We start from the raw sequence: 16575 nt of genomic DNA on the forward strand, positions 1-16575 counted from the left end.
TGTCTATGCTAGCTTCTTTTGTTTATTCATCTGCCTTCTCTATGTCCATTGGTCTTTTGTCATTTCAGTGAATACAGATGAAGATTTTATTCTTTAGTGGCCTGCTCTTTGCCTGGAAACTCCCGGTTGGCCAGTCGTTTTAACACAAATTTGCCCCTGCTGTGAAGTCCTCAGCAATTACATCTGTGACACGTAGTACAAAACACAAAATTGGTTTGCAGGTCAAAAAAACAAAACAAACAAAAAGAAAGGATTGCATGTTCGTCTCACTTGAAGTTAGTAAAATAATCCCTAGTGAAATACTGTCTGATCTGTATATTTTGCACTCTTAACCCTCCATTCAACCTGTCTTACCAACAATAACACATAATCTGAATAGAAACACTGATAGGGCTTTTCGTAAGGAGTGATATATTTCAACAGAGTAAGGTTTCCCCACCTTACTGTAGAGCGCTCTTCTCTGATACCAATGGTTTGTCCACATTGTACCACATACTCTGCAGTTGACTGTTGTACAAGCTGCAGACATTAACAAAAACCTTATTTCCAAAGGCAAGGAGAGTACCATCAGCTGACTTGTTGTGTTATTATGTTTGGTTACAAGTTACAAAAATACCCATTGATGACGGGAAAATCAACTGCGTGGGAGCGAGGGTGCTTCTGTAGAGTTCAGAGTTTACTTTAACAATAGCAGATCTGTCCTGCTCCTTCATTCAATGTGAGGAAGTTTACACTCCAGCAACTCCACTCAAACTTGTGTTAGATAGTGTTACATTTGCAAATTCATCACTTTGTCCTCAGCCTGAAATTCTTTTCTCTTGTAAACATAAATTATACTTTTAAAAATATGAGCAGTAAAGCATAAATCTGTTCGTATCTTTTTCTGTAGAAAGCATCCAATTCAAGAGTTATGATAGAGCAAGTAACACTGTGATTACAATTTTACCTATATAAGGCTTTAACCCTGCTATAATACTAGGGCTAATTAGCTCTACCCGGTGACACACAGTCAGTGCTGTTCTTTAATTTCCATGTCCTCTATGGGCGATCAGCTGGTAAAGATGCTATGGTATTGTATACACAGTCATCATGAGCATATTTGAAACCCTTTTCATGCTTTTTGTTGTAAAACAGATCGCCTGGAAACATTAAAAGGTTAGCTGGAAAGAGTTTTCAGCCAATGTTTTAGCATTAAGATTAGCCTATGCTAGCTAGCTACAGCTGCTTTTGCTTACTCCTGGATACAATCACAGGTCCGTGGTTCCAAAAACTAGTGTGAATTTTGAATGATAATAGTGATAACCGTAAAACTCCATGTGTTCCATGAGAGGATGAAAAGCTTGCGTCAGTGAGTGAGCAGGCTGGGTTTAGTGAACAGACAGTTGCTATCTTAAAAAACAAAGATAAGACAAGTCAAGTTTTAAGGGTATTTGAATATGTTGCAATGCCCTCTATTACAGGCCCATTGTAAGACCCTGAAAATCAGCAAAGGTCAGCAATTTCCATGAAAATAAAACATGAATTTAGCTTTGCTTCGACTGCAGCTCAGGGGTTATCAGTTGCCCAGTCCTTTACCAAATGCTTGTTAACTTTACCAAATGGTATTTAGAGTTTGAATGTTATGTCTATGTATTTGGTATGCCCCCTAATCCTGGCTGATAATACCCTTCCTTAGCCTTTGACCCCATCTTCTAAGTGTTGGTGGGAACTGATGGAGTATCATGTGACTTCACGGGGTCAGGAGTCTAGGGAGGTTTAGGGCTCTCTAACACACACACAAGCGCCAACACAAACCTCATTGACAGCTGAACCAACAGAATACCATCTCTGACATGCACACACTCGGACACACAGTATGTAACCACTTAACCATGAGTAGGAAAACAGCTTATTGTCTTATTGGGCTTCTCCTAATAAAACTCTCTCCGCTGCTTCAGGCGTCACTCCTAATGACTCAGCTCTGTTCTGTTAAGAGTTTGTTTTTTCACCACTCGCAGTTAATACAGTTCCAGATGCCACATACTGTACCTGTGCAGTGTGTTCACACAGCAGCTGTGTGTGGTCTAACTCAAATAAAGATAACTGCCCATGATGCTGAAAGCTTTCACTCTCTGCTTGGTGCTTTGAAATTTACATTAACTGCAAGTCCGATGCCACTACTGTACATGATACACAGGGTGTTATGTCCTCATGTCGGCACTTCTGTTTGTGGACACATTGTAGCAAACATAGTAACGGACAATGCATGACAAAAACGTCATAATTACCTTTCAAGATCCTCCCCAAGGATCAGATGACACTGTGCAGTATAAGTGTGCATATTCATAAGCAACATCTGGTTTCTTGAAACCCATTAATATTTTAAAGCTCTACTTTATTAAGTTTATGATGATACCACAAAATTAAATATTTGCTTAACTGTTCTTGTTAACATGTGATATTATTATTAGGCAGCTCAAGGGCCCCATTGCATACACAGATTTGTTTAAAATTAAGACACCTTGACTATTGGCAGCTCCATCAGACATGGTTTAAGTCTATTTTGTTTTCCCGTGGTCAACCTTGTTTTAACATTTTCTGAGTCAATTTCATAGATAAGTTGATGATATAATTGACAGTATATCGATCTACTAAACTCGATAACATTTATTAAGAAACCAATGTTAAATATAATTTGCAAAAACCCCAAGACATTGCAGGTTTCATTTTAATTCCACTACAGCCCTCCCCCTCTTCTCCTACCCTTCCTTGGATGAATGATAAAATATTTCTCCACCCTTCATTATTTCTCACTTAAGCTTTTATTGCCTCATTGTTTGGACTGTGATGCTTCTGTGATTAAAGCTTCATAATGAAGTATCGCATTAGGAAGATGGAACTAAGTTAAACTCAGTTTAACTCCTGGGACATTACATCACAGCAGCTCCGTTTTCACTGCAGCTCACCAAATGACATTACGACAGCAGTTGTGGAACAATTTGAGCTATTAATCTGTTTTATTACCAGACTGTCAAAATATCGTGACTCTCATTGACAAAGGATCTGACGCCGTTGAATGCAATTTGAATATATGAAGTGCTTTCCAAACCTCAAACCTAAAATCAGTTTTAAATGCATATCAACACAAGGTGAGCACTCGCCTCTATGAAGACTCATAAAGATATAACTGAATTAAAGCTGCAGTAGTTTATCTCCTCCTCTTTCCCCCACTCCTCTTTCACTCACTTTGAATATCACTCTTAACTCCCCCCCCCCACTTTCCCACTCCCTCCTCCCGTTCTCACCTTCCATAACCCTCCCCTCTCTCTTCTCAAACTTTTCCTCTCTTCTCATTTTGAGGCGGCGTTGTTTGTGTTTGTGCTTTATTGAGACGATCCATCTGCGATGTGGCTGTCATTGTCTCTCAGGAGTTTTTTAATGTGTTGCGACGTCTTGTCTCTCTTTCTTAAAGGTGTTTGTGTCTCTCTGAGACAGGCTGGGATGATCGATGGCTGTGTGTGTGTGCGAGTATGTGTGTGTGTGTGTTTCCACTAGTATAACAGCTGTATCCAGCCCTCTTAGAAAGAGTAAGTGAAAGTGTGTGTGTGTTTATGAGAGAGAGGGGCAGGTGCAGAGGACATATAACAAGTCCTTGTTTTCTCTGAAATCCATCAGAAATCTTTTAAATACCCGGGAATTAGAAAAGCTCCCATTACTCTCAATTACTGTCAGACCTGTGGAGAATTCTTTCCAATTATCCTTTCAAATATCTAACCTATGTATATTGACTGCTCTGCATCCTGCTTAACAACGTTAAAGAAGTCATCCCCAAACAGGTTACAACATCACATAGTTGAATTTCAGTTTAAACTGAGCCCTCGATGGCTTTTCCGTTCTGCTTGGAACGTTTTCAATTCTTTCGTTTTGCTTTGATTACTCTCTCAATTATGTTAAACTAGTTGTTGCATGTGCCAGGAAGCTGTTCTCATTCATTACATCTGTTTCTATCTTTCTCTCTGTCTCTTTCTCACACACACATACACATACAGACCACCAGCCTCCTCATTTGGTCTTAACTCCTCTCCAGCTGTGTGCCAATTTGCCTCCTCCAGAGTACGTGGGGTTTGGGAGGGGGTGATTAGGAGCTAGCACTGCATTTAAGCTAAGGTTTGCAGTGTGTGTGTGTGTGTGTGTGTGTGTGTGTGTGTGTGCGCGCGCGCTTGTGTGTATATGTGTGTGTGCCAGTAATGGGTTCCATCCTCATTACCCCGTAATCCCCAGCTGCTGTGCAGTGCTGACTGGGTTCCTGGAGGGAGAATTCCAAACTTGCCACCGGATTTACAGTGGATTCCCTAAAGATCCCCACTGGATTTCCACCCCATTCCCAGTATGGAAGCTTTCAGAAGTTTCTTAGGCTGCAACTAATGATTATTTTCAGTATCAATGAATCTGTCAAGTATTTTCTGGACTAATCAATTAATCCAGTTGTCTGAAAAATGTTAGTGATAATGAACATGTCCTGAAACATAGTTACGTTTCTAAATTGCTTGTTTTGTCCGGCCAAAATTAAATAAAACTACAAAAAGCACATTTTTTAGCCTTTCAACCATGTGTGGATCCTGTTTTTGCTCTTTTCCCACTTTGTGTACTTCCAGTTTATCCAGCACCTGTTAAACCCCAACCCTCCCAGACATCCAATAAATGAACAACATTTTCCATACAGCTTGATTTCCAGTAGATTGCTGTTACACTGCCAACAGGCAGGATATCTAAGACGGGCACAAGCAACCACTAAGTACAAATTGGTCAGAGCCATACCAGTTAAACCCCAGAGGGATCACAGAGGTGAAATAAAAACTTGATAATGAGGCAGAATCAAATTTTCCATGTCTTTTTAGGTATCTGATCTGCCAAATTGTCTTTATAATTATGGACAGAATACTGGCCTCTCGCTCCTTCTTGCCTCTTTTCTTTATCTAGTTTCATTCATCCTTACTCTTTGCTCTTTCCCTGCTCCTTTTTCCATTTTGCTGTTTCTATTCTTAATTCTCACTTTCCACATTTATTCTCTTTCCAATCTTAAACTTGTCTTTTCATCTATCTCATGGCCCACTGGCCTTCTCTGCTTCATCTCATTTCTATTTTCAGATTTGTCACAAATTGTTAAAAAAGTGACATTTAGTATCCTAGTAAGTGATTGACTGCCTGAATCATGATGCATTGTAAACAGGTAATAGATAAGTAGAGCATTTGTTCGCAAAAGCTGTTGATGGCTTTTAATTGACCCTTCGTGAAGCCCCGCCCCTTTGTGATGGTCTGTCAAGCTGTTAGAGCCGGCATGAAGCCCACACTGTAACTAACTGCACTCCCAGAAGAAATATTATCCAATTTTGGGAGAAACGAAAAAGCAATTTTAGAGAGAAGCAGACAGAAGGGTCTATAATATGTGTGTGAAGGATATATCCAGGATGTCAAAGTCCCTCAGCAGCAAAATCAGGTTAAAAAGATAAAGATAGAAGCTAAAGCCGAACTATAGGCTACAGGTCACAGTGTAGAAGTGAATTACCACATCACTGACCATCAAGACAGAAGGCAATGAATATAAAGGGAAACTTTGCCGATATTCAACCAGCTGTGTGGCATCGCAGTGTGTGCTGATGAACAGTGTTTGGCTTTTCCCTGTGCCGTCGCCTGCACCTGGACCTCCACCGCTAGTTGAATATCAGCAAAGTTTCCCTGCTTCCTTTCACTGGTTCCTGTAGAGCGGGGCAGGTCTTTATTTAACATTGTAATCAGTAAAAAGCAAAAGCAGTGTGTGTACACTCAGTAGGCTATACCTTAACTAGCTAGCTAGCTAACCGTTTGATTTTTGAAATGTATATTTTCTTCATCCTCAACAACTACGAATAATACATGTGCCACGACACGTTTAGCTCGGAATCCACAAAAAAACAAGCCTGAAAATGAAAAAAAATCTCAGACAATCGCATGGGAGTCGACAGCCGTGTAGTTATCGGACCACTGACAGAGCTGGCTGATACAACGCTATGATTGGCCAGTCTGCATTCGAGAGGCAGGACTTAGCAAATGGTCAGTTACCTGTACATTTCAGTCGTGATGTCTTTTTCCCTGCTGCTCCTTTATTGTATTTTCTCACCTCTTAGATCGCTTTTCTTATAATTTTCACCTGCATCTCTCCCTCATGGCTCCCCCTATACCTCTCCTTACTTTCTGTCTTATCTCTCTCTTTCCCTCCTTCTTCACCTCCCTGTCACCTCTCCACTGCTCTTATCTCTGCCTTGGTGACTTTATCGGCGCCAGGGGCCAAATTCTGAGTGACAGATTGACTTGACTGATATGGGCACAGGTATATACAGGCTCAGAGAGGGATTGCAAGCCATGCAGATTAGCTGGCAGGCAGACTTCTAGTCATAAAAACCTCTAAAAGGAGAGCGAGAGAGGCAGTCAGATACATGGACAGACGGGGCAGCTGGCAGAATTACATGTTGGTAGGCTTTTCCAGCAGAGGAGAAGCAGACAAAACGGCTGTGGCTATCATGAAGGCAGACATTTGAGACACGGAGCTGATACGCGTATACCCAGAGTGACTTACAATAAGTGTAGCAGAATAAGTTGAAAACCAGAAGACAGATGACAGATAGGTTGACAGATGAGAGAAGCAGAAATGCAGTGTGTGTGTGTGTGTGTGTGTGTGTGTGTGTGTGTGTGTGTGTGTGTGTGTGTGTGTGCGTGTGTGTCTGTGCGTGCATGCTTTTTACACACACCCTCATGGCGGATATGGAGCCAGGAAGGGCAGAAGCAGACATCCCAAACATGATGGGCATGTAGTTAGTTATACACTTTCCACTGCTGACCACCCAAATTGACACACACAGGCGTCAGCATGGAGACCACCAGCACTCTGTGTGTGTGTGTGTGTGTGTGTGCTCTGTACAAGTATTTATGTACAAATCTGTGTTTGATTCAGTCTGTCTGTCTCCGCGGCTATGTTCACATTAACATTATCTCCAGGCAACAGGTCAACTCTGTGATTGGTTGGAGGCTGCGGAGCCCCACCCACTCAACTATGCATATCGTTGATAAGTGTCATAATGACACTCAGTGAGATTAACATGATTCTGTTCCAAACACATTTTAGCCCAAGTACATGCTTCAACAGACATTATTTTGAAGTATATTAATCCAAACTGCGAGTCAATATAAGCTAAATTAAAATAGCCCAGGATTTTCTTAAATATATGCTCATATTTAATCTCGCGTTTATGTATGTACACAGACAAGCATGAATACACATGCCTAAATAGAAGGAATGAGATTGAAAAACGGAGATGAAAAGGGAAAAGAGAAGGGAAATAAGGCAGATGGGCAGATTTGGAAAGGATAAGAAACAAATGTAGACGGATGAAAAGAGACAGAAAGACAGAGAGATAAAATGTAATACCTCATAATGTTAGCTATGTGGACGACACATGTTTGTGTACTTGCTTTCCACTGGGCACAAGACATCGATATCTATTAACAGGAGTGTACTGGATTACCACAGCTGTGTGTGTTTGCGTGCGCGTTAACTGAGCCCTAGCCTACTTAAAACTGTCACATGTCACTTATATTCTGTTGCTATGTGATCTTTGGCCGGGATGGGCTGTTGGCTGCGTGTGTGCGCGTGCCTCTCCCTCTTTTTCTCACTGGTCCAAAACAAATAGTTTTTAGCAGGTTTTCATGAATATTTAAGCCGTTTAGTCAACAGAGAAACTGCCAATAAGTGCAGCATTAGTATTTGCTGATAAGTTCTTATTAAAAGACATGAAAAGAACATCACAAACCAAACACAAACAGCAAACTCTGACATGATGCTCTCAGTGCCAGCAGTTGGATGACGATTTGTTTTATATGAATGATTTCAGGCAGTTAAGAGGTTAGAACTGCAGGCAAATCATGTTTATTTTACTGATTGCCTTTCATAACATTATGTAGTATTTTTATGGGTTCATATATTTAACTTGCTGGCGCTGAAAACAATAACAAAATGCTCAAAGCATTCTTTCCACTGACCATACAATATAGCTATAGTCTGTCAAATAAAAGTTATACAGAACAGTGAACTCTGAATGACTGTATGAATTTATTGTCGGTTTTGCACTTGCAATGATGTGATGCATTGAATGACATCACACTGTTAGGGATTAAAGCCCTAATGGCATTTTGTAAGAGTTCAGCCATGGGAAACTTTAAGGGAGTAAATAGAGCTGTACTGACATGCAACTGTAGATGTTTTATGCAAAGCCAAATAAAACTTTTTTTCTTTTGTAGAAAACAGAAAAAATCTTAATTTTCTTGTTTTCTTACGCCATCATTCATTGATCACTTGTTGCCATTCTCTTTTTCAGACGAGGTCCACTGGATCCAGCTGACTACCCCATGCAGCCCTGGTCAAGTCATTACCCCGGACCTCCCCAGGCGCCGCAGGGATACCCTCAGTCCCCGTCCTACCCTAACCCCAACACCCAGCCTGCCCCGTCTTACTCTGGCTACCCACCTGGCCAGCCATATGCACGACCAGGTGACCCTCGGGGCGTCGACCCTGGGTACTACCCCCATCCAAGGTCAGTAATGCAGAGTAGTCTTACTTACATATATTGTTTCACGCTGTTAAAACATCCTTTTTTTTTTGTAAAACAGCACACTAGTTCTCAGCTGCTGTCTCATATTGTGATAACGGTGGGCTTCTTGTTTTTTGCTCATAGCTCCCAGCAGAGAGGCCCCTTGCGGCAAGATGTTCCCCCATCCCCTACCCCTCCACGTGGACTACGGTACGACACTATGACGCGTGGAACAGGGGGTGGAGGTTACAGGTAGGAGCGATCTGTGGATGAAAATGATCCCAGGTAAATTCTGAGATCTTAAGTCCTTCTTTGTTTTACAAATATCTGCGTTTTTAAATTTTAACACTTCAAATGTTGTAAAATTTTTAAATTTATCAATAGGAGAGAAACAGCATCTCGCCATATAAATTGAGTTCTATAATTACAATAGAACGCAGTTTGTAATATGTAATATCAAGTTTGAAGTATCTGTCTTTCTTTGATTGAAGCATTTTGTTAAGTACACTTTTAGTATGACCACAAAAGTTCACTATGGCCTTAATGAATCTGAGAACATTTGATTGGCTACAGGCACTTGGTGGATCCCAGTCCAGACCACTATGGCTATACTGGGAAGGAAGGAAGACAGCAACAGCAACACCAAACCAACCCAAGACAGAAGAATGCAATGACCGCAGCTGTGTAGACGAATCAGGTCCAGAAATGAAAATGAGCAGAATGCTTACTGCTTTATGTTGTGCAGCTCTTCTATTTTCGGTACTCCAATGAAATAGAGTTGAAACCTCTTAATGGTGAGATCTGAATCACCATCATTATCAAACACTGTCTGCGCTGTTTGAAGTATATGGTAATACACAGACAAGCAAGGTAAAGGAGGTTAATTATAGAGTGGCCGGCGTGATGCATAATGTCTTGTTGTTTGAAGCCATTTAAATTGCTTTGAGTCTTCTCGCAGTATAAATTAGGAGGGTTTTTACTTTTCACTATACCCTGATTAAGTCGTCTCTTTCAAGATTCAGTCAGAGCCACAAAGGTAATTGGATCCATTTAAATTAAGGCATACATACAGCTCTACATACTCTCATATTGTACATGGTGGTGTCACTGCTGCCACTTCACAAACAAGACAACATATAGGATGATTTCTATAGTAGCATCTAGTAACATGTTACCTTGTGGCCATGTGTGGCCCAACACAGAGATAAATGACACCTTGTAATGACAGTATTTTTGCGTGATAAAGCCAACTTTATTCTTGAGACTGAAAAAGTTTACAAAAAAGTTAAGGCTCCGAGTCTTCTCTTGCGGGTGAGTTGAGATGTAGAACATGATGAGAAACGTTCCTGGGTTTCAAAACTGCGAATAGCAACAAATTAGATACGATTCTTTGCGCTGTTAGTAATGGTTGCTGAAACAAAAAAACAAAAAAAACCATCATAACTCTACAGTTACAAGACAGCTTATCCATTCATGCCAGATTAACAATCCTATCTACATAGCTTTTAAAATTTGTGCAACAGTTACCACTATGTTATTAAATGAAGTGCATTTTTATCTCGATCTGCCAAACAGGGAGAACGCCACTATACCAATCTTTCTAAGTACATATTTTGTACTTGTGACTAGTCTGATGTATCACGTACAGTATTGTTTTAATAGCGAATTATGGAAAGGTTGAGTAGTTGAAGTGCTCTACAGCACAGTTGAGCACTATATGAATTGTCTTTACATGTAACAGTGTGTTTATTGCTAATGCCTTGATTGCCTTAATTGTTATCCAAAATATTTCTTTTAATAGGGATGAGTTTAAATCTGTATCTTAGTACAGGATTAAGTATAACCCGAGTATGAAAACACAAGGGTTGGGTACCAAACTCGGTACTTTTAAGGGTACTGACTGTATTACATTGATAATACTGAGTACTGATTCAGGTTAATTCAACAGTTGCCAAAAGAGCATCTGGGTGAGAACGCCGGGTTTAGACAATAGGCAGAAGTGCCGCGAAGTGCCTCGAAGCCTGGTAGCCAGCCACAGAGCTATGAGCCCAGCAGCAGAACCCTGTGGAGCTGGTGGGTTCAACTTTAGACAGGAAGCAGAAGCTCCCTTAGGCAGAGAAACTCGCTGCTCTGTTAGCTGCCCTGGCCGCTTCCCAGGGAAGCCAAAATCACTGCAGCACCGATGTACCACAATAGTTTCGGCATCTTCTTTTCCATATTATTTTAGTAATAGCCCAGTATCGTTGCTAGGCAAGCAGACACATGCACAAGAGCAGAGGGGCGGAGTTGTGTTTTAGTGTACCGCATAACCCATGCAGCTTGTTCAAAAAAGGTTGTTGTTGCAGAGGCAATAAAATACCAATAAAAGGTACCATTGGGTACCAATACCAGTAGCAGTACTGGTATTGATTTCAGTGTGTTACCCAACCCTTGAAACCACACCTGGCTATTAGTTAACAGAATCACCCTGGTCCTGCTTTAAAACTGTTCCAGGATAACAACATTTGAACCATACTGGAGAATTACTGAATCTCAATTTTACATTCATTTATATGATTTTCAGATCATATAACTGGACTTATGTTTGTCTTTGAATAGTTATCTTTATTTAAAGTGACCTCTACCTGAACGTATGGAAACTCTTTGGGCTACACTTTCACAGTCATTAATACTTAATCCATGGTACACTCTGTTTTCATTGAATCATTCCAACGTGATTGGAGTTTTTGCTCACTTTTTGGTTTTCCATCAGACATTCAATTCAGATATAATCCACTGCTTTATACAAGAAGCTGACGGCACCATTTTTCAAGCTTTCATCAGAGTGCCAGTATCAACCTACGAACTTTGACATTCTGGAAGAGGCTCCGTTAAGAACAGGACGACCATTTTGTAATAACGCTGAGACCTCCTGTCAGATTACAACCCAGTGGAGGCAATACACACACCAAAGCAAGATGATTCCAACACTTAGTTTTACAACGTTGCAGCTTTTTATTGCTGCTTCCTCCTATAATGGGAGTAACTCAATTATCAGGGAGGAGCACGTATGTCATAATGGTGCTTAAACATGATAGAATGTGAAATCAGTTGGGGAATGGAAGAAATGAGCAAAAACTCCAATAATGCTGGAATTGGTATTTATTTCATACAATTTAACCAAACCATTACAGGTGCTATTATTCATGCCTTATGTGGTCAAGCAGACGAAAGTGTTTTTGGCTTAGAGATTTACATACTGTCGGGTAAACCTGGCAGAAAAGGCAGATGTTTAACTGACCAGTTGCAGAGCTAATTTTCACTCTATATCACTTAGCGGCCTCTTTTTCTCTGGGTTGTCTGTGTATGCCATGTACTGTAGTTTTGGATGCGATAGATGTTCATGGCACATCTCTGTGACCTGGTGGTGTAGGCGTCACTGTGTGGTGAAGTGCTCACAAGTCCTGTTGAAAACATGAATTGAGCTCCAGAGTGCTCTTCTCAGTGCTGCACCATAGTGTATATCCATTTAGCCACTTACTAAACCATCAATTAAGTGTAACTAAGAGTTAGAGTCTAGCTCAACATTTCTGTTTCACTCCACAAAGCTCAGCAGTATTCATTTCAATGATGATGAAATGTTTAAAATGGCATTTTAGGATTAGATAAATTGCATTTCTGTTAATATGACTGAAGATGAAATCCCACTGAAGTGAATGTACGAATGAAGTGATTTGACTGAAGCTCATGCAGAAGAATGTGAAGTAGATTTTGTCTCAACACCATGTGATTTCCTTGTTTATTTGATAGATCTGAGTCTTGATTGGAAAGAGGACAGTGGGAGGGTTAGAGGTGAAAGAATTAAGAAAGACAGAGAGAGGAGGGAAGAAAGGATCAGACATGAGGGATAGGCAGAGAAGCAAGAAAGAAAAGGATGTAGAAAAGAAAGAGGGATTAAAGAAAGAATAGACTGAAAGTATGGATGAAGGGAGGTGGAAGAAATGGTAAGAACACATCGAGTGCAAGGCCGAAGCCTTTATGATTCACAGTGGTTTGGTTTAGAGAGTTTTCAAAGAAGAGCAGAGAAAGGAATGAAAGTTCACAAATATTTGGGCAGCCGTTGTTCTGCAGTAGGAGGAGGGTTCAAGAGTGGGCTTTGAATTGACTGAATGTAGAGACTTTGTGAATTACTTGCAAATGTGTCTTTTTTTCATGCTGTTATCACTTTGTAGCACCAGTATGGAAATCAAACATCCAAATCTATCTGTGTAGAGTGTAGAGTAGTGACACCAAAATAGTTCACATGCCCCTGTAGGTCATTCCCTTCTTTGCTTAGAGTTAACAGTAACAACAGTCGCAGTTGGCTTGCCTCCAAAATGGTGAGAGATAGAATGGTGTAAGTAGCATTACCTCAGATGTGACCACACTTGCAGTAGGTCAAATGGTAGTTGGGTTTTCCCTAACCAATCACTAGAGTCCAACTAATCCACCTGAATCTAACATCATTTTAGGTCCACATTGATGTGTAGCCATGCCTGCATACCTGTTCTGCCGGGGTTTTAAAACTGGAGCATAGCAAAGTAAAACAAACTATAATGTTGGGCATTATTGTGAAGACGTGTCCATTAAGAACAGCCTCATTAGCAGCGTATACCTTGTCTGTAGCACTCGCCATTGTTGTTATCACTCCTCATTGGTTCCAGCACACCGCTTGACAGTGCTCATCAACAGCTTGACAGTGTTAAGGCTCATTTATACTCCTTTATGTACAAAAATAGATACGTTGTTAACATCACTGCCCTCTTACTTCATGATGTCATAGATACAGCCAGTAGATGGCACAGTCAGAAGTTTCACACAACAAATGAAGCGACGGAGGATGAGGTCGTAATATTGTACCTTATAACAGAGGCAGCTTTGTAGACGATGTAGTCTGTGCAGCCATTACATACATCCTGACATGTGAACAGAGAATTCTTTTCATGATATTACAGATTTGCTCTGTTCTGCCATTATTTAAATTTCTTCATCGTCTACAGCCGTATTTCACTTGAACTACGCTACACTGCCTCTGCGAACTCCAGTGGCACAGCTCAGTTTTGTCCATATCAGAGAGCGTGCACAAATATTGACAAAATGAATGCAGAGTAAGGACAGAAGGCTCCGTCCGTTGCCATCTCTGTATTTGACGTTAAGCATAAATGTACCTTAGTCCCGCCCGTGGTGCTGATTGGCAAATCGTTAGTCCCCCCATGGCGTCATTGGTCATTTTTTATTTTAACCAAGAAGCCTCTGTTTCATGTCACGATGCCAGACAAATTAGTCAACTCGCGGTCAACCATAAAAATCTATTAATAGATAGATACTACATATATGTGTTCATACAAACCTTCAGGATGATAGGTGATGAGATATTACAACTAATTAATCTACATTGCTGGATTAAAATGTGTGATACTGTAGCCAATATACCAACACTAAAAGAGTTCTGTTCATTACCATAAAGTCAGTTCTTTTACTTTGGATAATCATAGTTGCTTAAGTGTTACAGTATGTTAAACGAGCATCAGACAAAATGATCTACTTGGGTCACATGGACAATTTTGGTGTCATTAATCCAAAAAATGTGTTGTACCACTTTAAGGCAGAATGCAAAGATGGAAGATGTCTTCTCAACTGTGTGTATCTGAATGCTGCGCCAGTGTCTGGTGAAGCTTAGCTGAGCTGCAGTATGCTGAGATGTGAACATTTTACATGAAGGTGAATTATTGTTACTCCTCTGATACTGGTTCGCAATACACATATATGTTACTCTTCAAAAGCATTTATTTTTTATGTATTTCTTTTTAATGATAGTTGGTGTTGTTAGTTGGGTATACCAGAGCCACAGAGTGTTTTGCCACTGTTACCATGCCACTAATAGGTTTCAATCACTTCTTTCCCCACATTTAATTCACATTGGTTTTTTATTGGTTTTGTACATGCAATTTACATAAGAATAATTAACTGTACAAGCAATTTTCAGCTTGCTTGGAAAAGAAAAAGACATTTTGGCACTTTGCATAGCATGGTTAACATATCAAACATTCTGTAATTATGGCTCTTTGCTTTTTGGCAGTACAGTACGAGTTGCACAGGCTGAAGGTACTAACCAGAGTCTTCTATATGAATGAAGAATTCTGGTGCTCCTGGCTCTCCCACCACAGAGACCAGTGTATGAAGGAGCCAACTAAACAACCTCTCTGTCTTAGAAGTATAATATTTTTTACTAAACTGCTTGTATCCAAACACAAAATCCAAAAACAAATCTCATTTTATAATGTTGTTACAATAACAATGATTTCTATTATTGTTTTCCTACATTTTATATTTATGTATATAACATCAATTTTGCATTAAAATATTCCTTTTAAATCATGATTGTGCCAAAGATGTCTTACTTAAAATGTTTTAAACGTGTCTTCTTTAAGCCACAATGCATGCCCAGCCCATCTGCTAAGGTTAATTAAATATGAGTCAGGAGAAATTATTTCCCTCATGTCCCCCATTCCCTGCAAGGTGAATCATTAACATTGCCAACCCAATTTAGTCCATCATTTAAGCTGCTGATAAATTGTACCTTTGTGATAAGAGATAGATGTTGGCCCCAAATTAATGCAAGACTAATTATCAATTAGAAAAAGAAGATAAGGTACACTGATTGCAGCACAAAGTTTTTTTCTTTTTTCTTTTAGTTTTTCTGGCGGAGTGCCATCACACTGCCAGGTCATATCCCTCCGATTAATAAGCATTTAGTCACAGCCTGTGGCTTCAGGTGCTTTCTTATTTATCAGACACTGTGGGTGCTGGACTCAGGCTGCAATCAGAGAAGTTAGTAGTAATGAGACACAGAGGCCAAGGGAATGTTTTATCAGTCAAGGCTTAATTAGCATATCCCAGACCTCTCGGCCAATGGGGAGAGGGAGAGGAAGTAATTAAATTCTCCTGAGTCACTGCCAAGGTTCATTTTGTGCACAGTGTTCAGTATGGATCTACAGTGTGAGTGTGTGTGTGTGTGTGTTTGTGTATTTCCAACATTCAATATTGTGATTGTAATGGCCATTTAAGTCCTGCTGTTTGTGTTAATGCATGTGAGAACTTAAAGTAGTTACAAAGATTAATTGCTGTGTGCTTCTGGACTCTTCCCTCTGTCTGAATCAAACACGTCACTGAAATGGAGCCAATGAAAAGACTAAAAGGACTGAACGACTGCCAGTGTACCTGACTGATAAACGTTTGACTCCGTAGCTTTTTTTAGCTGTCTACGTATATATATTTGCTGCTGACCTCACTGAGAATCCTTACCGCACTTTGCAGATCTGTGATGTTGTTTCACCTTATTTGCTTTGTTTCACCTTTCAGTGTGGAGGAGTCCTAATGTTTCTCCAAGTCCACTTCCTAAAACTCAGATGAGTCAGCTGTGCAGGACTTATCCTGCTTGAAAAAATTTAACTGTTGAAGTAAACAAGCAACCGGTAGAGAAAGTCTAACATCCAGCACCCTATAAGATTTGATGTTCTCACAAAACATCAATATGCAACTAAGTGATAACCTTAGATTCTTGTGATATACTTTTGTTGAACCATAGACTGTATATAAAGATGGATGACGCCTCTCAACTTACCCCCACTATACATAAATGAAGCCAAAATATCCCAGATACAGCTGCCATTTTGCACTGGTGACATCTTCTGGAGCCAGAGTCTGCACTGTAGGGATCTCCACGGTGTTGAGTTCCAGTCCAAACACCTGCCAGAACCACTGGCAAGCAGCACCATTGATCGCAAGCACACCGATTGGCACACACAGCCGTCAATCATGACGTCAGATCCCCTTTTTCTAACATTAAATAACTAATTAAAACCAAACTTATAAGAAAAATGAACACATGAAAATACAGCAGCATGATAAGAACTACCTAAAGTGACAGAAACCATCTGTGTAAAAATGCATTTGA

At 40.2% G+C, this 16575-nt stretch overlaps 1 protein-coding gene across 4 annotated transcripts in view; it reads left to right on the forward strand.

Moving 5' to 3' along the window:
- Nucleotides 1-14886, forward strand: part of LOC126392868 (partitioning defective 3 homolog B-like) — a 262365-nt gene extending 247479 nt beyond the window's left edge. For 3 of the 4 annotated variants that reach the window (XM_050048554.1, XM_050048555.1, XM_050048557.1), the window contains 3 exons: nt 8388-8603; nt 8745-8852; nt 9174-14886. In XM_050048554.1, the coding sequence (XP_049904511.1) occupies nt 8388-8603; nt 8745-8852; nt 9174-9288 (439 nt within the window). In that variant the 3' untranslated portion in view covers nt 9289-14886. Of the gene's footprint in view, nt 1-8387; nt 8604-8744; nt 8886-9173 lie in introns of all 4 variants that reach the window. The other variant, XM_050048556.1, reaches the window with a different exon arrangement.
- The last annotated feature ends 1689 nt before the right edge of the window (nt 14887-16575 follow it).

The sequence above is a fragment of the Epinephelus moara genome, chromosome 7 (genome assembly GCF_006386435.1).
Source record: "Epinephelus moara isolate mb chromosome 7, YSFRI_EMoa_1.0, whole genome shotgun sequence".
Taxonomy (NCBI): Eukaryota; Metazoa; Chordata; class Actinopteri; order Perciformes; family Serranidae; genus Epinephelus; species Epinephelus moara.